The sequence below is a fragment of the Leptonychotes weddellii genome, chromosome 11 (genome assembly GCF_054177405.1).
Source record: "Leptonychotes weddellii isolate Sample4059 chromosome 11, ASM5417740v2, whole genome shotgun sequence".
Lineage (NCBI taxonomy): Eukaryota > Metazoa > Chordata > Mammalia > Carnivora > Phocidae > Leptonychotes > Leptonychotes weddellii.
The window spans coordinates 41,252,183-41,275,361 of NC_138379.1; the positions used below are offsets into that span (position 1 = coordinate 41,252,183).

The 23,179-nt window shown below is 42.6% G+C and overlaps 1 protein-coding gene and 1 long non-coding RNA gene across 16 annotated transcripts in view; one reads left to right on the forward strand and one right to left on the reverse strand.

Moving 5' to 3' along the window:
- IRAG1 (inositol 1,4,5-triphosphate receptor associated 1) overlaps positions 1-20,649 on the forward strand; it is a 123,475-nt gene extending 102,826 nt beyond the window's left edge. For 9 of the 12 annotated variants that reach the window (XM_081797382.1, XM_081797386.1, XM_081797385.1 and 6 more), the window contains 4 exons: positions 1,671-1,735; positions 10,548-10,667; positions 12,233-12,367; positions 17,231-20,649. In XM_081797382.1, the coding sequence (XP_081653508.1) occupies positions 1,671-1,735; positions 10,548-10,667; positions 12,233-12,367; positions 17,231-17,474 (564 nt within the window). In that variant the 3' untranslated portion in view covers positions 17,475-20,649. Of the gene's footprint in view, positions 1-1,633; positions 1,736-10,547; positions 10,668-12,232; positions 12,368-17,230 lie in introns of those variants that run through there. The other 3 variants (XR_014138356.1, XR_014138357.1, XM_081797387.1) reach the window with 3 other exon arrangements.
- LOC115936716 (uncharacterized) overlaps positions 1-23,179 on the reverse strand; it is a 201,162-nt gene that overhangs the window by 136,072 nt on the left and 41,911 nt on the right. The window contains exon 3 of one of the 4 annotated variants that reach the window (XR_004072115.2): positions 4,179-4,301. The exons of the other annotated variants lie outside the window; for them this stretch is intronic. This is a non-coding gene — a long non-coding RNA (uncharacterized LOC115936716). The remainder of the gene's footprint in view (positions 1-4,178; positions 4,302-23,179) is intronic. 4 annotated transcript variants of the gene reach the window in all.

Sequence of the window (23,179 nt, forward strand, 5' to 3'; positions counted from 1 at the left end):
GTAAAACTATTAATGGATACCCTGGGCAATGGTAAAACCACAGGTGATTTTTATTTTCTTCCTGATGCCTTTTTATATTTCTATAATAAGAATCTATTGCTAATAATCAGAAAAAAAATTCATTTCAATTATTTTAAACATACACAGTTCCTATATAACAAAATATTTTCTACATCCCAGGCTTTTGTGGATCTAGTTAATATTATTTAAAACTTTTCTAATTCTTGGGGCGCCTGGGTGGCTCAGTTGGTTGGGCGACTGCCTTCGGCTCGGGTCATGATCCTGGAGTCCCGGAATCGAGTCCCACATCGGGCTCCCTGCTCAGCGGGGAGCCTGCTTCTCCCTCTGACCCTCCCCCCTCTCATGTGCTCTCTGTCTCTCTCATTCTCTCTGTCTCAAATAAATAAATAAAATCTTTAAAAAAAAAAAAAAAACTTTTCTAATTCTTTCTTCAGTTGCTTCTCTGTTCTGTGTTCATGACCAGCACTACTTTATAAGGCAATCTGACTGTGTAAGCAATAGGTAAAGTAGATTCAAGCTCTACTGTGCCAGTATGGAGCAATAGCTTCTTTCACCTCTTTTTCAATCATCTATGAAATTATCCTAAACTCCCAAATCACTCACTAAAACAACCTAAAAAATTTTTTTGTTTAAAGGAGCTTAGGGAGGTCTAGCTAGTGTGTTTAATGGACCTATTTCCAATACTATACTAAATGTAAGAATATTATTTCCAAATATGCAGTTGGCCTTTGAACAATGCAGGGGTTGGGGGCACCCACCCCACACAGTTGAAAATCTGCTTATAAGTTTTGAGTCCCTAAAAACTACTGATGATCGGAAGCCTTACCAATAACATAAATAGTCAATTAACACATATTTTGCATGTTATATGTATTATATACTGTATTCTTATAATAAAGTAAGCTAGAGAAAAGAAAATGTTAAGAAAATCATTAGGAAGAGAAAATACATTTATAGTATTGTACTGTATTTAAAATCCATATATAAGTAGACCTGCCCAGTTCAAACCCATGTTGTTCAAGGGTCAACTGTATATTCCTTCAGACTAAAAGTTGGCAACCAGGAATATGCATTAAAATCACACAAGGTACTTCTAAAACATTGCCCAGGCTTCACCCGAAGATTCTGAATTGGATCAGTACTTTAAATCTTCCCCAGTGATTCTAAGATGCAGCCAGAATTGAGAACCATTTCTTAAACCAAATCTGTTGTAACAAAACAATGAGGTAGTCCTGGGGGGTTTTAGTAATGACAGGCATCTCCTGAGTATTATGCTTGGAGCTATATCCCCGGGGCAGAGAGGGCCTCTGTTTGCTAGGAGGCCTGCTGGTATTTAGTCCAAGTCAGTAAACCTGAGAAAAAGGAAAAACTGAGGCTCTGCTCCAGAATGGGGCCTCAAAATGTAAATTCTTCACTCAGGGGAATTTAGGAGAAGGAAAAGGTGCAAGTTGCATGAGCCTCAGGGGGCACTAAGGAATGGAGGACAGGAAAGGCCCAACGCCTGGGTTCAGATGCAGATCAGAAAGCATGGTGGTGGGGGAAGAGCTGGGACAGCAGCAGCCCCTTCCCCACATCATCAAAGATGTAGCAGCTCTGGCTTCTTCCTTCCTAGCTGATCTTCAATTGTCTGTCTCCTGTTTTTCATCCAGTCAGAATCACCCAATGGGAAAGGCAACCTACCTGTCACCTCAGCACTGCCTGCACTTTTGGAAGAGTAAGTTTGTTGATCTTCCTCTTAACTCTGGGGATCTCTGAGAAAATTTTCCCTAACTCACCTTTCCTCCCACCCTCACTCCCAAAATGTGATGGAAAGCAAATTAAGTTCTAAGGAAAGTACATGGGACTTTGAGACCCACAAAGATTTCAGAGTCAGTTTGCAATCTGGACCAGGAAGATGCTGTGGCTGAGTCCAAGTACCTCAATCTCAGAAGAGCCCAGAGAAGAGAGACACCTTTTCTCTTGGTTAGGGTTCTTTGGGCTACAGATACAAGAAAGCCCCAACCGGAAGGGGCTTAAATAGTAAGTCCAACGTGAGGTAGAGTGTGGGATGGGAGCAGAGGGTGTACAGAGGTAGGGATTTTCCAGGTATAGTACAGCAGGGCCCCAGCTCAGCCTCTACAATTTCCTTGCTTGCTTCTGCCCACTTTGTACATTGACTTTATCAGCAGGCTTGTGGCAAATGCTACTATTTTCAAGTATTCATCCAGACATGAAGTATTTAGAAGAAGAGGACTATCTCTTTCCATGCTTCTTTTTTATGAACAAACCCAGAAACTTTTTTTTTATTTTATGACCAAACCCAGAAACTTTTTTTTTTTTAGTCTTCCTTATCTTGTTAGTAAATCTGGAACATAGTTCCTTTCTAAACCAAACACAGGCTTTGGGAATAGGATTGTCATCATGGGTTTAAACCGTGCCCTGGAGATGGGGACAGAGAGTCAGCTTCCCATGAAGCAAAGTGGCTCTGTGAAGAAGAGTAAATTTCTGAGCAAAATCACATTGCTGTGAAGAAACAGGTAGGAGGATTGAGTACTGGAGTGGCAATGAATAGTGTCTGCCATGCCTAATTTTTCCAGGCATCTATGCAATTTGCTGGTCTTTTCATCCTCAGCCAGAGCAAGGCAGGCTGTTTTTACACTCAGAAGAGTTTATAACTTGCTTTTCAAATTCTTTCATTTGCTTGCTGGAAAACATCTGGATCACAGCTGTCACCTCTCAGAACTTTCACCTTGTGTCTTTTCTCACTTGGTAGAATATACACCTTTATTCTTCCTTCTTCTTTGCCTTAAGACAGCTTTAGTCCTTCATTTTTCATTGCTGTTAGAATAGTTTTGCTTGACCTGACTAGGAAAGTCTATGTTGGGTCCCTTTTCAGTACAGACAAGCTCCCAAGCTCCCCACCCCCCAGACTCAGCCTGTTTTACTCACCTCTCAGTATATGTAACCACTAATCTATCATTCAATGACTCACCCACTTTAGTCTTGAAGTTTGTCCACGAATTCCTTACTTTGACACCTCACCCTCTGTAAGCGTACAGGTCCTTCATGTTGTGTAGGGCATTTTTGTTTCTATCTTTGTTTCCTTATTTTCTAGATCATTACAAAGAAATTGTAAAGGGGTGACAAACTAACAATGATGTGGAAGTAACCAAGGTTACAAAGACATATCAAGTCCCTAGAGTCATAATATTTACTCCACGATCTCTGAATCTCTCCAGAAATGGTTACTTGATGCCCTGAGTGAGAAGACACTAAAATTCCCCCTTCCAATCCTGCCTTTGGGTGCACGAACCTCTTCTCCAAAAGGGCCCCCAACAAGGCCCCATTCTCTATTCTTGGCCTATAGAACCAATCAAGGAAAAAGATCTATGTCTTCACTCTTTGAAAAAGACTCTAATCACGATGGAGCAGGGCTTGGACTCTGTAGAACTATTGCTCATGTCAGCTGACAGCTTCCATCTGAGGCAATGGAGATCATCAAGAACTTGAGCTATCCTTGGTAAGAGAAAGTGAGATACAAAATTAAGAGCAGCAAACATTGACCCCAAATCAGAAGCAACAATGAATGAGGATCAATAGTGGCATCACCATTCCAAGAGTTTAGAACCAGGAGAGACAGGGACAGAGTGGGGATTGAGACAAGTTAAGCAATAAGTTTAAGGAAGGTATCTGTAGCTCACTCTTTTCTACCCAGAGAGACTACCATGATTTTTTACCCATGCTGTGGCTGACTTGCCTATTGGGAATATACCCAGCCTATAAAGATGGCTGCAAAAAGGGGAGGACATATTCAAAAGAGGAGGGATTCTAACACTAACAGTAGCTTCCCCCTCCTGGATTTATGAAAGGTGCTAAGTGATTTCCATCTGAATTCATGAAACTGGAAATATTAATAGATTGCCAAGAGGCTAACATTGAGACAATCTGTGAATTAAAATAAATTCCTATCTTCTGTTTCAACACAAGTACAGTCAATTCTAGCTACCTTCTCCATATTGTTAAAGAGAAAAAAATGCATTATAAGTTAATATACATTGCTTTCTCGATTGTTATATTTAGCTTGATTTAAAGTGATTTCACATTTCCCTAAGTATACAGTGACCAGGCAGGAAGGGAATTGGCTAAGCATGTGAAAGATGATAAGAAGATCAAATTACCTGTGGCGAGTTCTCAAGCAAATACCTGAGAGCTGATTGCACTGCCCAATGTGATTTGAGAGAATTCTGAGTGTTGCTATTGTAGGTCACTTCATAGTAAATTGTTCTTCACTCAGGGAAGGTCTAGGGATATGCAGAATTAGAAGAAAATACACAGAGGAATATTTAAAGTTAATCTTAAAGATTAAAACAGAATAAAGCTCATGATGAGTTCCATAAATAGGAAAAGCTATTTATAGACTTATTCTTTCATTCTTTTGACAATTAATCACCAAGGTCTAGGTTTCTAGAATACACTCAGGAGTTCACAGTCTAATGGAAAAGGCAGATGGGAAACAGCCTATTATAATACAATGTGATGGATGATATCTTAAGGAAGTACAGGTTGCTAAGGCAACAGTAGACAAGAAAATGAGCACCTTAACCCAGATTTGGTATAGGTGGGGAGGGGTGCCTCAGAAAATGTTTCCTCTAGGAATTTACTTTTAAAGTGAAACCTGAGGGACGCCTGGGTGGCTCAGTCGGTTAAGCATCTGCCTTCGGCTCAGGTCATGATACCAGGGTCTTGGGATCAAATCCTGCATTGGGCTCCCTGCTCAGTGGGAAGCCTGCTTCTCCCTCTGCCTGCCGCTCCCTCTGCTTGTGCTCTCTGTCTCTCTCTCTGACAAATAAATAAATACAATCTTTAAAAATAAATAAAAATAAAGTGAAACCTGAAAGTTATATAGTGAACTGGAGGTTAACAACATTCCAGACTCTGAAGTGAGAAAGTATGGAGTAGTTAAGAAATAATAAGATGATGGTGATAGGGGTGCCTGGGTGGCTCAGTCATTAAGCGTCTGCCTTTGGCCTCAGGTCATGATCCCAAGGTCCTGGGATCAAGCCCCGCATCGGGCTCCCTGCTCAGCAGGAAGCCTGCTTCTCCCTCTCCCACTCCCTCTGCTTGTGTTCCCTCTCTTGCTGTGTCTCTCTCTCTGTCAAATAAATAAATAAAAAATCTAAAAAAAAAAAAATGATGGTGATAATTACTATTATTTACAGCATGCTTACTTTATGCCAAGTCCTGTTCTAATTGCTTTACATTAATGATCTCATTTAATCCTTACAATACACCCATGAGGTAGGTATTAATATCAATATTAACTATTAATATTAACTACTAATATCCCTATTTTATAATATGTGGAAATAAACTCAGAGAAATCACTTGCCTGATGTTACACAGTAGTAGATAACAGAACTCATGCTCTTAACCTCTTAATAGACACTCCAACTAGAAGAATGAAAAGAAGTGCAGTATGACTGGAGAAAAGAGGATGCATTTAAGGGCTATTTTTATAAGAAGTCTTTTTTTAAAAGATTTTATTTATTTATTCATGAGAGAGAGAGAGAGGCAGAGGCACAGGGAGAAGCAGGCTCTGTGCAGAGCAGGGAGCCCAATGTGGGACTTGATCCCAGGACGCTGGGATCATGACCTGAGCTGACGGTAGATGCTTAACCAACTGAGCCACCCAGGAACCCATGAAGTCTTGTGAGCTATTTTGAATGACCTGGTGACTGGCTGGGCGTGAAGTAGAGCATGGGATGGGAGCAGAGGGTGTACACAGAGCAGTTCACTGAGTGATTAGCAAAGCCATGGATGTGAATGATGCACGGAATTAGTTTCATAAAAGGGGCAATTATAATGATATATCACAGAGAAATTTTCACTATAATCTCTAAAATAACCATTTTTCTACATTTTTGAAGCAGCCAGGGTAAATTGCCTAAAGGTTTTGTATGACATCAAATATGTATAGCGAACTCCCCTTTGCTGATAATATTCTGAAATGAATTAGCCCTCCATCAACTAGTAGTGTACCCCAGGAATCTTAGATTGAGTAACAGGAGTAAGGAAGGTCTTCTAGCTCAGTTCCCCTAGGCTGGGCTTGTCTGAGGTGATCAAGACATCACTGAACCCAAAAAGGTAAGATCTGCCCACTGGAAAGAATTGCAGTCACTTTCAAATATTGTTTACCACATGGAAAAAAAATAGACTCTAACATAACTCCCAGTTAAACAATACATTTTGACTGAAGGACCCCTCACATTACTGAGAACTAAGCACAATGACAAACAATTTTGACCCGGTGGACCTGAGAAAACAATGAACCTAATTTTAATGAATCATCCCAGAAAGAAAGCACGCAAGATTTCAGGCTGGGAATAGATGCCAAGATCCATCTGTGTTTGGCCCAGAAGTCTCCAGGGTGGGCACAGGCTGTGCTCAGCTCCACGTTTACAGGCATGAATAGAGATTCCTTCAGCTCAACCCAAACACTGGGTTATCAGGAAATAGCCATTTACAGAAAGGACCTGCCCACTTTACAAGATTAATAGGCAGACTGGATAAGCCACAGTGAAGTCAGTGTAACTCAACAAACACTTAAAGGCACTTACTGTATGCTAAGCAAAATTGTAATTCAAGCACAGTCTCTCTCTCTCTCTCTGTGATCACAGTCATATGGAGGAATGGATAGGTATATAAAACATAAAAATGCCCTCTCTCTGAGTTCTGCTGTAACAGAGGCGCAATGAGGACATGAGTGAAGGAGAAATCAACTTTAACCAGAAGGTGTGGGAGAGGGGAAAACACTGGGAAAGATTCCACAGAGGAGAAGGTATTTGAGCTGAGTCTTAAAGATACACAGCAAGAAACTTCCAGGTAGTTAGAGAAGATATATAAGGAACTATTAGCTCAGTCTAGGGATCAGGAGATAACAGCAAACATTTTACATATTGTGTGTTTCCCCTACTTTCCCACCCTACTTTCAGTATTAAACCAAAGGCTGTCCCAGCCCATCTCACATTCTAAACAAGCACCCTTTAAAAAAAGCATCATAAGCCATGGCCCAGCCTAACAGCAAGAATGGCTTCATTCAGCAGATACCCTGGAACCCCACACACCACTCAGAGCCCCAGGAAAAGACTTCTACTGAAAGGGAGGGCTCAAGGAGGTGTGAAAAATGCATCTTGACATGAATTTGGAAGATCAAGGTGAGACTCCCAGCCAGGCCCACTGAGTACCAATAATGTGAACTTAGGCAAGTCACTTAATCAACCTGAGCTTGGGTTTCTCGTCTCACAGATGGGATAATATCCTGCGTGGGTGGCAATTAGTGTAGTCAAGAGCATGGGCAGGTGTCAGATTACACAGGGTCAAATCCAAACTCTACCACACACTGGTTGTGTAATCTTGGGCTGTTATTTAACCTCTCTGAGCCTTGGTTTCCTCACCTGCTAACCTGAGCACAATAGTATTACCTATCTTATGGGTCATTCATGAGTCTTAAGTGAAATCTTACCACAGAGCCTGATACATAAGATAAATGTTAGCTCTTCCTATCATTGGGAGGATCAAGTGAGGCAATGTATGTAAAAGCATGTTAAGAACTGAAGCCCCATAGGTGAGTGAGTTGGACAAGGTGATCGATATAACCTGGGACAGTTGGGCCCTGGACAGAAGATCCTTATGTTAAGGGGTCACTGAGATGGGCTTCCTGGCTGTACCAGGGAAAAGTTTTAGTCTCTAGAGAGCAGTGACCTGAGGATAGTGGAAGTTTGGGTTCCTCTGATTCTGAAGTATCACAGTAATATAAATCAAGTTCTCCTTTAAAGATATAAATAATCACCTGGTAATTTATCAGCTTGGATTTTTTTATGGATCAGGTTTGGAAGAACCTCAGATTGCTCCCCAAATTTACCAATAAATTTATTACATAAGTAATAGTGATGATGAGGAGGATAAACATCATTTGTTGAGTACTATATTCCAAAAAGTTTACTTACATTTCTTCGTTAATTTGTATACTACCATCATCAGATACATATTATTACCCTCATTTTACAGTTGAGGAATCTAAAGTTCAGGAAGTGTTAAGAATTTGCACGTATTGCAGCTGGAATTTGAACCCATGTTTGCCTCAGGCAGGTTCTTTTCCTCTACACTCCACTGTCCTTCATACATATTTGTCACTAACCTCTTAGGTTATTCAGCTATAGATAAAAGAAATTAAAAGGCTGATACCAATATTTCATTTCTAATATATAAATATATTTCATAAAAGAATTGCTTTCCCTGCCCTTGGCTGTAGCTATGTTTTTCTGCTCTGTTCCAATCATTTGGACAAATAGGAAACTGCACATTAGGCAAAGGTCACATGGAAAGGAGTAGATAATATAATTTGCAAAAGGAGAAATGTTATGAATAGCTGATATTTTTAGAGTGTTATCTTTCTTGTTCACAATGGGTTTTGGTTTCCAGCCTGATAAAATGTAAATTTTACAAGGTCTGAGGAAAACTAAGGGATGGGAAGATGAAGCCAAGAATGAGAAAATACAAGGCTCACTGGTAGAGCCCGAGAGGTTGGGGAGGGTAGCAGCTGCAGTCCTTCAGAGTCCTGGCTGAAAAGCTTTGCTCACTGTTTTGCCTTGTTTGAGGGCTCCCCCATGGCATGACTCCCAGTGGGAGTCCCAGACACCTTAGGTGGGCTGCAGGATTTATAGGGAAGGCATGACCATCAGGATACTTCCTTTAAACTCATGCTTCCGTACTTCAAATGGACTCCCAGCACTGCCTAGCCATCCTACTATGATTTTCTAGCATATTTGTTTTCCCCTTTCTCACATGACTCATTCACACCTTCCCCTCTCTTCTCAAACCTTCCTAGGCCTATTTACCTCTCACTCTTGGCATATGACCTTGTCTTCCATTTTACAGAGAAAATTTAAGCTATTAGATAGGAGCCCTCTTATCTTCTTTCACCAGATCCCCAACCCACCATCTTCATCACCTTCTTCCCTTTGTTATACTGAGAAGTTTCTGCACCTTTCTAAGGTATGTCTCTACTTCCCTTTTCAAAGAATTTTTTCCTTTGGTCATCCCCTTTCTCTCATCCCCTCTTGGGATCACTTCTATCCACATTCAAATTTTGCTTTCATCCCTTGACCCACTTCTTCAGCTACGTATCCCACAATATACTCTTCTACTTCCCTTTTCAGTCAGATTACTGTGTCTAGATCTTCCTCTTTCTTGCCCCTCATTCTTTACTAAGCCCATTCTAATCTGTCTTTGGCTCCCACCATTTCACCAAAGCTCCTCTTGACCTCCATATTATCAAATCTAATAATCTGCAGATTTCTATACTCATCTGACTTGGATTCTCAGAAGTGAACCTGTGACACAATTAACTCCTCCTTGACATGCTCTCCTCTCTTGGCTCCCAGGACTCTATATTCTCCTGGTTTTCCTCCTACCTCTCTGGCTGCTACTCCTCTGTAGTTTCTTCTCCACCTGAGCTAAAGGCAGAGATGCCCAGGGCTTGGTCCTGGGTCCTCTTCTCATATTTCTTCATACTGTCTCCCTAGACAATCTTATCCATCCCCTTGACTTTAAATGTCATATATATTCTGATGATGCCAAATGTTATCTCCAGCCTCTAGAGCTCTTCTCCAACTCAATTTGGTATATCCAACTACCTACTTGACATCTCCATCTGGATATTTCACTGGCATTGAAAATTTATCTTGTCTAAAAGTTAACTACTGCTTCATTGCCTCTTTTCAGTTCCTCAAATATCTCTGCATCTTTTGTGTCTCAGGGTCTTCCACATCTGCATTCTCCCCCTAGGATGATCTTCCCTCTGCTATAGATATGGCTGACTTTTCATCTTTCAGGTCTTTGCTCCAGTTAAACCACCTCAGAGAGATCTTTTCTAACCACTCAATCGAAGTAGATTCTCCCCTTGTTACTTTCTGCAGTGCACAGAGTTTTTCTCTTTCATAAAAGTTATCACAATTTGTAATTAACTACATATTTTTTTCTTTCCTTTTTTTGGGCATTCTCTCCTGCTAAGCTCCATGTTGGCAAAGACTATTTCTTTTATCATCTAATGTATCCCCAGTATATTACAAGGTACCTGTGACTTAGTCAGTACTCAGTATATACTTAAATGAATGAAGCAAAAGATGGACTACAGGAATGGAATGACTGACTGAACATTTGGCCCACCTCCATCTTCCTCACCTTAGTGCTATAGAGCTCCCAACAGTTGTCTGTCCACTTATAGCATCTCGTGGAATAAGAGTAAAGGTGGATTTGAGTGCATGAAGAAAAAGGGAGCTAGCACATTATTTTATGTTTGGAGGTCTAGGAAGGATTCTTGGACTACAGCCTTTATAAAATCTTGTCTCAGGGTAGAAGGATTGAAATGAACTCAGTCTAGAATGAGTTTCCTCACTTCCGAAAAGCAATCAGGCCAAAGACATGGTTCGGTTTTCAGACACCCAATGTGGCTGAAAGGACACCCTGTACTTCCCTCTTCTCACTAGTGGAAAGACAAATGGGGACCCAGATTGTGAAGCCTCTGCTCCCATGCCGACTTTGAGTTGCCTGGAGGAGATTAACCAGGAGACCAAGGCTAGGATGGAGGAAGAAGCATACAACAAGGGGTGAGTCAGACTTTGTCCACCCTGAGGTCACCTGGTAGGTCTCAGAAGATACCTTCCCACGGTCCTTTCCTGTTTCTTAGAGGATTTAAGGAAGCAACCAGTGGCCCTAGGACCTCCTCACCTCAGTAAAGAACTACATAAGAAAGGACAGTACTGGGGCGCCTGGGTGGCTCAGTTGGTTGGGCGGCTGCCTTCGGCTCAGGTCATGATCCTGGAGTCCCTGGATCGAGTCCCACATCGGGCTCCCTGCTCGGCGGGGAGTCTGCTTCTCCCTCTGACCCTTCCGACCCTCCCCCCTCTCATGCTCTCTCTCTCTCAGTCTCTCTCTCAAATAAATAAATAAAAAAAAGAAAGGACAGTACTGATCCACAGGAAGGACAAGAGGAAGCAGGGTGAGAGGGTGTGGTTAGGCAATAATTAGACTGCCCTCTTTTTAGGCAGAAAGCCACCAGAATGCCACTGCCCAGAATGGTCTGGCAATAGGGCCCCTGGGTGGGTTCCTCTTGGTGGTGCCTGAGGCTTCCTGACACATGCTCAGAGGAGTGATGTTGCTCTCAACAATGCCCAGGAGCAGCTGTAACCCTACTTCCTAGAACTGCCACTGCCATCCCTTCTTTCTGTAAACTGGAGTCCCCCCAACTTCCAACTGTCCCCTTTTCTGATTGAGCTTCAATAACACCTTTGGCCCATTGTCAGTCACTAAGGGGACAGAGTACCAAGCAGGGCCCAAGCCCAGCCAGGTAGAGAAGTATTTCTGACCAGGCGTAGCATCCTGAGCTTCTTCTTTCTCCACAGCTTCTGAAGGAGACACAGCTTCCCATCGTTATAGAACCTGTGGGCTTCTGTGTGGCAGCCATGTATCCTGCAGTGGGGTTGCCCTAGCCAAACTGTGCTTGTCTTAAACATTCAGCTATAGGACAAGCAAAAAGAGTACTGATCCTGGGAGAAGGGCATCAGAAGGGTATCTCTTGGGAAGGCTATCTTTTCACCCACAACTATCTTTGATACTAAGCATGCATGGGAGTAAACACCTCCAGTGGCTTTGTAAACATTTACTGAGTACCTCTATAGGCCTAGTATGTGCCTGCCACTTCCATAAAACTTCCCAATAAGCCAATGTGATGGGTATCACCCTTCCTAGGTCAAGCTATATGCCTGGCACTTCCTCAGAACATTCCCACACCCTGTAAAATAGGGGCCACACTTTCCATTTTATAGGTGAAAAGCTGAAGTACCCAGGTTACACAGAAAGCAGATATACTGCTCTCTCCACTGAACATTTTGTAGGATAAGAACCCAGTCAGGACTCTGCATCCACACTTTTTCCCTGTCAATTTTGCCACACATTCACATATAAACAGGAAGGATGACTGAGGAGTGAGGGGAAATTGTACTGACATAAGCCACCTTGGGATTCAGTAGAGCTTCCCAGCTTTTTCCTGTTGTGTAGAACCACAGGAAGTGTTTAATTATTGGAGGTGTTCAAGTCCCCACCTCTAGGAACTCAGGAAAGGATGCTCTGTGCCTGGCCTTTCCAGACTCAATTGTTCCTTTTTGCCCTGCAGATACCAGGAAGGTCTAAAGAAGACCCAAGAGCTTCAAGACCTGAAGGAGGAGGAAGAAGAACAGAAGGGTGAATGCCCAGAAGAAGCTGAAGAGGCAGAAGAAACTGAGGAAGAGGAAAAGGACCAAAGAAGCAGGTTGGAGCCCTTGCCATTGCTGAAATGGGTCACAATTCATTTAATTGCACAATATCCCTAAAGGTGCCCACTCCAGGGCAGCAGTGGGTCTGGGGCCCAAGTGAACAGCTAACAGAAACCAAGGAGGGCACTCATGTTGAGGGAGGAGGCAGAGGAAGGAGCCAAAATAGTTAACAAGGGGATTTTGCAAGATCTGGGAGGTCAGAGGTGGTCAAGAGTGAGGCCAACAGCAATCAAGAGCTCGTGGGAGCTGAGAAACTACAAAGACCCTGACTGGAGTCCCCCCTAGCCCAGCCACAGTTAGCACATTTCCTAACTATCCCCAGGAGCCAAGAACCAAGGTCAAGGGAGCTGGCCTGAAGCCCTAGTGGGGGTTTCTTACAGGAACAGGGGCAGAGAGAACACATGGGGGTAGGGAAAACTCAACTCATTGGCAAAGGCGAGTCTCCAACAGGTTCCATGCTGACCAGATAAGCTTGGATTTTCACTTGGATTAGAAATACTTGGGCTTTTCTTTTTTAATATACTCTATATTTCAAGTGTATTTTTCCCTAAATAGGGGAAAATATATAACATGTAGATAAAGATAGTATAGATCCTGCATTTTGTCATACCTGTGCCCTCATCAGTGTCTTGGATTTTAACCATAGCCCCAATTCCATACATTCTGTCTTACTGTCACTATTAGTTTTCAATTTTGATTTTTAAAAATGTGGTTATAGAAAACTTGGAACACTTCACCAAAGTCTTTGTTTTTAGAACCCCAGGCTATCTTGGAGTCCAGTGTGGCTCCAGCCAAAATGATTGTCTAATCAGCTGCTAAACTTGAAACAGGGTATGTGTCTGTGCCTCATTGCCGGCAGACTCAAAATCACATGCATGCAGTGAATAAGGTAATAAAATGAAGATTCGATGTGAGATGGATATGCTTCAAAGCACATAGGAACAGCCAATAGAGCCCAGCTGGAGGAAGATTCAGCCAGAGTGAGAGGTCTCAGCCTACATGGGTCAATCCTAGTGTTCAAGGGAAGAGCAGTCTAGGAAAGCTGGAGAAAATGCTTCACTGTTGAAAGCAAACCTATGCTAGGATGTACCACCTCCCCTAATGAAAGAATCCCCAAGTTTTTACAATGAAAGTACAGTCCCTACTCTAAGCAGCTGGATCCTATTCTCCTTACATCGTCTCTCCTTCTTGGGGGTCCTTTGTTCTTATATTTTAGAGGTCACTAACTATCTTCTTCCCCTTTAATGCAGTCAAGCCCAGACCTGGACAACAGCCCTTTCTTTGGCTTCTTTGCATATAGCTAAGACAAGCTAGAACTTCTAACACTTCCATGTACTCAGAAAGAACAAAAGAGAACTAAACAGAATACATGGAATATAAACAGTCTAGTTTACAAAGCACAAGACTGGAATCCTTATCTAGCTAATTTGATCTCAAATTTGAGCTGCTAATCACAGTTCCCTCCTTGTGAAACCACAGGGAAAGTAAGGCTCTCTGTCCAGCTCCTGGTCCGCAGCACATAGCAATGGCTGCCTTTCACATCCATCGTCCAAAAGTATCCTCTTGGTCCTGCTGATCCTGAGAGGCCTCGTTCTCTCTCCTAACCTTTGCTTCCTCTCGGATTTACTTTTTGATCTTGAAAACATGCCTGTACCTCAGGTGATGAATACCAGACATCAGCACATAGAAGGGTCCTCGTCCTTCATTACAGGGGTGTAGCTTCCCCTTTTCAGGCCCACTACTGAGGCATCATCTTCTCCGTAACAACTGACACTGCTAACATATGAACTGCCCGCTCACAGTTATAGGGTCCCTTCCTCTGTCACCAAAGCCAGACTGGTCCTAAGAGCCTGTTGTCTTTAATGCCAGGCAATCCCTTCACTCATTCCTGAGTTCTGTAGACACACCGTTGCCTGCAGGCACCTGCACTCAAACATGATTTTCCCCATTAAATTTTGGCATTTGCCTATTTAAATCTGCTCTATGGAGTTTAGACAATATTAGGCAGATTCCTTTACTTTTCCAGTAACTCTCAGAAAGCAGAAGTCCTCTGGTCAAGTTTAAGTCCCAAAAATAATCTCATTTCATTAATTAAAATGGCCAGTTCCCTAAAATAGTCAAAAGCCTGAACTTACAAAGATCAGCCTTCTTTTTTCCTGCAGTTTGTCTGCTTCAGGAAAGAAGTCTGTAGTAGGCAGGGGGAGTGTGGCTTCTTTCTCTCTATCCCACTTGCACTTCTACCCTCTCCTCCAGTTTTGCCAGTGCAGCATCTGACCTCTCTAGGATCAATGCTAGGAAAGGGAACTGAGATGAAGGGGTTGGGAAGGTATTACTTGAATAGATTGTGAGCAGGCTCCAGGGCTTGGCAGGGGTTTAAAGCTGACTTGCTGACTTTGGTTAGTGTGTTGCTTTATGGGACCTCTAGAGAAAACCACTCCTCCCATCTCCCAGCACACACACACATTCACACCATGGCTGAGGTCCTCTCAGCTGCTGGTGCCTTTATGAGATCAAATGCATGTCTTCTAGCTAGCCACTTAAAATCCCTCTCAGTCCTTGGGCAGCTGGAAGTATACCTTCACTGTTCAGCTTCTAAGTAGCATTTCTGGGCAGGATCTGTGATGCCCCATGTCAGCTCTCCTTCTCCTGACTACAATCAGTTGGGGTAAAATGTGTACGTTTGGCTCACTATTGGTAGAAGGACAGCTTTCCCTATCATGGCCTACAACTCTGATGCCATCAAGCATGTCAGCAAGATTCTTGCTCTTCCAACTGCTCATGTGTGAGGCACACACCAGTCCACTGTGTCCCCCAAACCTCAGCATATCGAGCTCTCCAAACAGCATCTCTGAAGCCCCTCTTCCCTAGGCCCAGGTGAGAAGGAAGCCACCTCACCCCTCCCTATGGGAGATCAAAAATCAAAAACTGATTTCCACAGAGATTCTAATTCCTAATCTAATTCTATTTCTAACTCTTTCATAGGCTAGAAATGGGGGACCAGTTAAGGTTCACAAAGCCAGATCTTGACCTCCTCTTCTGCAGTCCCACTTCAGAGTGGGGTGACAGTGGGATTTTCTCCACTCTAGCAGCTTGTTTTGGAGCACAGAAATACAGCCCCAAAGAAAGACTGCATTTTAGCATCCAATTATATCTAAGTAGAAACTAAAGAATCTGAACAGGGCTGAAAGAAAATAAGCTTCCATTTCCAAGCTGTCCCTTCCCAACAGTTGTGAAAATAACCAGATTTTCACCTCAGCTAAGTGCTCACTGTTTTGCTTTGCCTAACTGTTCCTGAAACAATTATCAAATGGGTCCCATATGGAAGAAAAACCAGTTGGTACCTTAGCATCTGAGGCAGGCACTCTGAGCCTCTGGTCCCTTTCCAAGGAAGGTATTGTTGAGTCTTTCCATCAGTCATAAGGCATCTTTTTTCTACTAACTAAATTAGAGCTGTCTACTTCTCAGCAAATGGCCTGCATATTGCAGTGTCTATGTGTGCCTCCAGATCTTCAGAAAGCCCTCCTGTCATTTTCCTCACCTCCTCCATTTTTAAAAATAGATGAGGGATTAGAATAATCTCAGGAAACAAACTGAGGGTTGCTGGAGTGATGGGGGACAGGAGGGATGGGGTGGCTGGGTGAGAGACATTGGGGAGGGTATGTGCTATGGTGAGTGCTGTGAATTGTGTAAGACTGATGAATCACAGACCTGTACCTCTGAAACAAATAACACATTATATGTTAAAAAAAGAAGAAGAAGAAGAAGAAGATAGCAGGAAGGGAAAAATGAAAGGGGGGAAATTGGAGGGGGAGATGAACCATGAGAGACTGTGGACTCTGAGAAACAAACTGAGGGTTCTAGAGGGGAGGGGGTTGGGGGGATGGGTTAGCCTGGTGATGGGTATTAAAGAGAGCACGTACTGAATGGAGCACTGGGTGTTATACGCAAACAATAAATCATGGAACACTACATCAAAAACTAATGATGTAATGTATGGTGATTAACATAACATAATAAAATTTTTTAAAAAAGAAATAGGAAAAAATTCTAGCCTAGTGAAAGTGTCCAGGATTTCACTAGAGAGCTTGAAGAATGGACTCTGCAAAGCAGGCCATATGACCAAATGTTGTTTCACTAGGCCCCAAAGAGAGAGGGAAAGTTGAAAGGCAGTTGGGAAGAGAGGAAGAGGGAAAAAGGGAGTGAAGCAGCCATAAAATGGCGGGGGGCGGGAGATGGAAGGGAAGGAAGAAAGAGAGAAAAGGGAGAGTAAAGAAGGGAGAAAAAGGAAGAAGGGAAATTAGGGAGTGAAGATTACTGGGGTTGAGAAAACATCCGGACTAAGCCACTGGGAGGTTGCTGGAGGCTACTAGTCCTCTGGTTGCCCCTGGGATGGTTTGAAGTGAGCTCTTGAGGTTGATCTGGTTCCTTATCATTTAGCATTGAACATGGAGAGTTTTCTGGGGTTTTAGGACAGTTCTTCTACTCTGAACACAGTCAGATGTGGAACTGAGGACAATAAAATATGCGTCAGAACATGAAGGCAGGGGACAGATTAGAACTTGAAACTGATCACTAAATACCACTAAGTGCAGAAAAGATGCTGGTCCCATCTGCATACATGGGAGTGTGGGTCAGCCAACCTTCTGTCCTGGGGATTGAGAGAGTTCAGATATCAATGAATATCTCATGAATAGATGAGGGCATGTATGAATGAATGAATGATTAAACGAGTAAAAGGAGAGTTCTAGCCCAGTAGCTCCCAACATCAAGGTTATGGACTGGTGGCATTAAAATCACCTGGGGAAAAATTTTAATGTGCCTAATATACTAAACCCTTCTCCTATTTTTTCATTTGACAGCAAACTTGAAGAATTGGTTCATTTCTTACAAGTCATGTATCCCAAACTGTGTCAGCACTGGCAAGTCATCTGGATGATGGCCACAGTGATGCTGGTCTTGACTGTTGTGCTGGGGCTCTACAGTTCCTATAACTCTTGTGTGGAGCAGGCTGATGGGCCCCTTGGGAGATCCACTTGCTCAGCAGCCCAGAGGGACTCGTGGTGGAGCTCAGGACTCCAGCATGAGCAACCTGCAGAGCAGTAGGAAACCTGACACCCAGTCAGTACCCTGCTCCAGCACACAACTGACTGCCCTTTCCCCAAGCATAGTGTTTCAGGCCAGGTGTGGGCATGGTACTGCTAGCCCATTAGGAAATGAGCAGGGTTCTTTCACACTCAGCACCTGTGTGGGAGCTACGCATACACAGAAACTGATGTTCTTGGAGGATCAACAAAACTACCTTTGTAAAGCATCTGGTGAATGAAGTCACCTTTATGAAGGAACTCTAATAGAAGGGAAAGTCATCTGCCCCAAGCTCAGATGGCTGGGGAAAATAAAACACCTTCACTGCAGGAGATAGTAAGAAGCTCACTCTCCCTTCCCTTTTTTCCTCTCTGTAGTCAGAAATAAAGAAGAATTAATTATTCCCAAAGGCTAACACTGACCCTGACGATCAGACCTAGAATTTGGAGTCACAACATGAATATCATCCCATTTCCATCTCATCCTCACTGACTCTCCTTCAGCCTCCCCTCCTCCCCTTTGGAACCAGAGTTTCTCTTTACAGAAGTAGGAAAGGTTTCTCAGAAAAATATTTAGGCTGAATTTAGACCAGTGCTTGAAATGAAATGGGAAGATGTGAGTTAATATATATGCATCTGTATCCACACACAACACATACATACACACAGCATGCATGTGCATGAAGCCAACAACCTTCCAAACGTGTGCTCTCAGTGTGTGTTCTGGATAAAGCCAACCCACAGAATTTTCACTAGGTGTGGGGCAGTCACCAGGCACCTGTTCAATGAGCTCTCCACATGGATTTAAGATGTTTGAAAAACACTGAAAACTCATGGTTTCAACAGTGAACTTGCTGGTCTCCATTTCAAGTGCTAATTCTAAGCTGTTGTACAACACAGTCTATTCCCTATTTGTCCTCTCCTATTGAGAGCAGTTAACCCACCTCTCAGGTGAAGGAGGAGACACAGTGTGCTTTCAGCTCCTGTGTGCCCACATGCAAATGTGCAGTTGCACCTTAGTGCTTTAGTTCAAACGGGATTTCCAACCCAAGTATGTTTCAGAGCATTCATAATTGTTTAGCATAAAACTGAAGGAGCACATCTCATCTCCAATTTGACTTCTCCCTCCACCTTTACAGCCACTGCTTTCATTCATCCCTCATCAGTTTTGGGGGGTGTTGGTTTCTTGTGGGTTTTATTGTGGTTGTTCTGCTCTTGTTTTTGTTTTGTTGTTGATATTGTTTTGTTGCTAACATTCATATAGAACTTACTATGAGCCAAGCACTGTTCTAGGTATTATATAGGTATTAATTCATTTAATCCTCAAAAAAAAAAGGAAAAACCTATGAGGTGCGTACTAATCTCCTCATTTTCAGATAAGGAAACTGAAGCACAAAAACACAACTTGCCAAGTACATCCAGTTAGTAAATTATGGGCCTGGAACTCAAATCCATACAGACTGGCCCCTGCACAAAATTGCCTTTTCCAGTGGTCTCCTAACTGCATGCCTTACATTTCAGTCCCACTTCCCCAAGTAGCCCTCCAACCACTCCAGATTATTTCTGGTTCCCAGACTAAATCATTTTCTCATAGTTCTGTTCCTCTACTTACCAGTTTTTCTTCTGCCATTCTCCTCTTTTCTACTGGTTACTCTTCAGAACCAAGTGCAAAAATTATCCCCTCCATACAAGCTTTGATGACCTCGCTCCAACTCCCTACCATACCCCACATAATAGGTCACACCCTCTTCTGTACTTTCTGACACTTTTAAAACATCTTAATTATTGACAATTGTGACAGTATATCACAATAACTTTTTTGTGTTTCTATCTCCCCTACTATTTTCCTCAAAGACAAGAACAATATCTTACCCATTCTCTGGGGTAAGTACCTAGCATGGTGGCTGATACATGGGAGGGTATCATTAAATGCTGGTCAAAAGAACAAGTGAGAATTCAAGGTGGTAGAGAGCAGCCTAGAGACAGCTGACATTTTGCACACTTCCCAGTCCCAGTACCATCACTGCCACTATCTCAATAAGAAAAATATCTTTATTAGTCTCAACTTATTCTATTATTTTTCAGTCTACTCTGGGAAAGAGCACAAATGAGACCTAACTGGAAACACCATTTCCAAGCTCAAGGACTGGGCTTGATGCAACCACTCCTTTCAGAAAGACCCACCTAGATCAGCCCTACTGTAAAACAGCATGTTGTTTTAAGGTGGGGTGGGGGGCATCCTTTACAGTGGCTGGAAAACCACTGTGAGTGAAGCCCAAGCCAGGGTTGAGCAAGAATGTGCCATTAAGGTAAAGAGGTGCAGATCAAGGCTGAGGGACTTTGGGGGCCTGGGGGGATGGTTTTCCCTGATGTACCAGGGGTCTGGACACACTGAAAAATCTTTTAGGCCTTCAGAGTCACAGGCAGGATGTAAATGGAGCTCTAGAGACAGTAGCTGTGGAGCAGGACTCTATACAGGCAATGTCCAGTCTCAGCCTCCCTTAAAGAAGGATGAGGTTGAGCTGGCTCACTGTCCCCTTGGCTACAGGGTTCCCACCTTTGTTACCAATTAAAACAAAGGCAGGAGAACAGCTACAGTGAGCTCCTGAACCTCCAGCTGCTCCATAGAAAAGCCTGTAAGAGTGCTTCCAGACATAGGCCCTCACCCAAAGTACTCTGTAAGAGAGGTTGAAGAAAAGAAGAACTGTAACAGTAACCACATTTCCAAGGGCATTCCTGAAAAAAGTACTCATCGGCATTTCTTTTCTGAAAAGCAAAGTTTGATCTGAAGCAGGTGGAATGTTACTAAAGCAGCAGTGAAATGGAGAGAAATGGGCCCTGTCTTTCCAACAGTGATATTGATCTAAAATAAAAGTTCCCCTCAAAATGCCTCTGAAGTCTGACATTTCTGCTTAGCCCTAGGACTCTGGGTGCCTATCTTGAGTTTCAGTGATGTGTAGTTTGTGTCGTTGTTGATATCACCTCCTTAAAGGGCCTTCACTTTCTGGCTGCCACAAAATCCATATATATCATTCTCTGTGTACAGCCTGGCAGAGTAAATGGAGAGGGAGATACTGGATTTGTGTATCACTGGCTGTCAGTTCCTAATGTTGTTAAACCTCACACAGGTGTGCTAGCATTGAACTATAGAGTGTCACATACCTGAGTTTGAAAATAAAAGCACATTTCCAAACCAATGGCAGTAGCCAAATGCCTCCTCATTTTATGGAGCTAAGCCACAATCTTGCCCCAACTCTGAATTAGATCCCCTTAGATATTAGTGCTTCCCAGAACCAAGCCAAAAGTCCCCAGCCCTTGGGTCACTGTACTATGGGCTACCTCTTAGGGGTTGGATTGTTTCCTCTCTTTCTTCTTCATTCCTGATCTTAGTTTCCTCCACCTTCTCAGCTTACAATTTTTTTTCAGTTGTATAATATAATGATTCAACAATTCTTTTTCTTTTTTTTTTTAATATTTCATTTATTTTAGAGAGAGAAAAGAGCATGAGTGGGAGGGGTAAAGGGAGAGTGAGAGAGAACCTCAAGCACCCTCCCCCCCTGAGCACAGAGCCCAACGTGGGGCTTGATCTCACAACCTTGAGATCACAACCTGAGCCAAAACCAAGAGTAGGATAGTCAACCTACTGCACCACCCAGGTGCCCCTGATTCAACAATTCTATAGATTTCTCAGTGCTCATCAAAATAGTCTCCCCTTGGAGCTCCAGTGGCGTAATCGGTTAGCGTGTGGTACTTATACAAAATAGTGTCTTCTTAATCCCCTTTACCTATTTCACCCATCCCCCCACCCACCTCCCTTCTAGTCACCACCAGTTTATTCTCTGTATTTAAGAGTATGTTTTTTTGTCTCTTTTAATTTTTAAAATTAATACATTTTTGCTGTGCTAGAGACTGCTGAATTTTCACCAACATGATTTCCACAGCTAGACTATATTTTTCAGTCTTTCTTTAAAATTTTTTTATTATGTTAGTCACCATACAGTACATCATTAGTTTTTGATTTGGTGTTCCATGATTCATTGTTTGTGTATAACACCCAGTGCTCCATGCAATACATATATTTTTCAATCTTTCTTGCAGCTAGATGTAGGGGAATGTAGACCTTTCAGAAAGTAATGTCCTAAAAACGACTCTCCTGCCCAATATTTCACACTGTCTTTATTTCCCCTCTTCTTACCAAAGTCAGAGGATTTAGTTGAGGACCTGAGGCCTGAGAAGATGGAAGCTGGATCTTTGAATGGGCACTCACAGAATTCAGCTGTGACATGAGCAAGAAATAAAATTTCAGTGTATCAGGCCACTGAAATTCAGGAATATCTGTTATAGCAGTTAGCCTACTTTGATTAATGCATAGATTTGAACCACAAAGGTGGTGCTTCAATAACAAGTTTTCAAAATATGAGGCACTGGCTTAGCAGTCAAGCAGCAGAAAACAAGAAAACTAATTTCAGGAGCTAGAAATATGGTGACTCATGTGGTGAGTAAAACAAAAATATTTGGCAAAGGGTTACCCATGATAATTTGAAAGGCAGCCCATGGGCAGCCTATAGCCCTAGGAGAAGTGGCTGGAATAAATCCATGTGAGGCTTTATTGGCTGCCTTTGGCAAGATATTGTAAGAAAAAGAAGCACTTGGGAAAGAATTGGCTATTTGGAAGTAGAAAGAAAAATATACAGAGGGTTCAGACTGAAGGCTTAGAAAGCCTGACTGTTTCTAAACTCCAAACAGTAAGAATAAAAAGAGCTTTCAGTGGGAAAGAACCAATAAAATTTTTCAGTTGAACTCAGATCAACTCAGCATATGGCAAAGACCAGATTAAGGATATGGCCCTTCCATCTGTGGTTTCACATGAACTCAGTGTAGGCACCATTAGAGAAAGAGAGAGAGGAATGGAGTGAGAAAACAAAGAAATGCATCTTGCTAATTATGACTGGGAAAGGATTTGGGGTATGGTTATTCGCAACGGAATCAAATGGAAGCAAATAGGTCAGAAATCTGGGTTTCTGAGGGAATTGTATTTACAAAGAAACATGAGCCAAGATGAAAAAGTTCAACTATTCAAATTAGAAAACAACTTTTGGGATCTTCAGCTTTATACCAAGAGAAGGCAGATTGCAAAAGCTGTGTTACCCCCCAGGAGGGCATACTCCTTAAATCCTACTTCAAATGTGGCCAAGAAGATTGTATACAATGAAGGGCCACAGAATCAGTGGACACATGGGACACGGGAGTTTCTCCCAGAAAGCAGAATCAAGATCTAATCAAAGGTAAGTAATTGCAGTAGGAAGAATTTCTAAAATACACCCCCCAAGATGTCCCACCCCAATCCCTGAAACCTTTGAATATGAAATATTACTACTGTTATGTTATATGGTAAAGCTGACCTTAAAATAGGGAAATCATCTCAGTGGGCCCAATGTAATCACATCAGCCCTTAAAAGCAGAGAGCTTTCATCAAAAACTAATGATGTAATGTATGGTGATTAACATAACAATTAAAAAAAAAGCAGAGAGGGCGCCTGGGTGGCTCAGTTGGTTAAGCGACTGCCTTCGGCTCAGGTCATGATCCTGGAGTCCCTGGATCGAGTCCCGCATCGGGCTCCCTGCTCGGCAGGGAGTCTGCTTCTCCCTCTGACCCTCCCCCTTCTCATGTGCTCTCTCTCATTCTCTCTCTCTCAAATAAATAAATAAAATCTTTAAAAAAAAAAA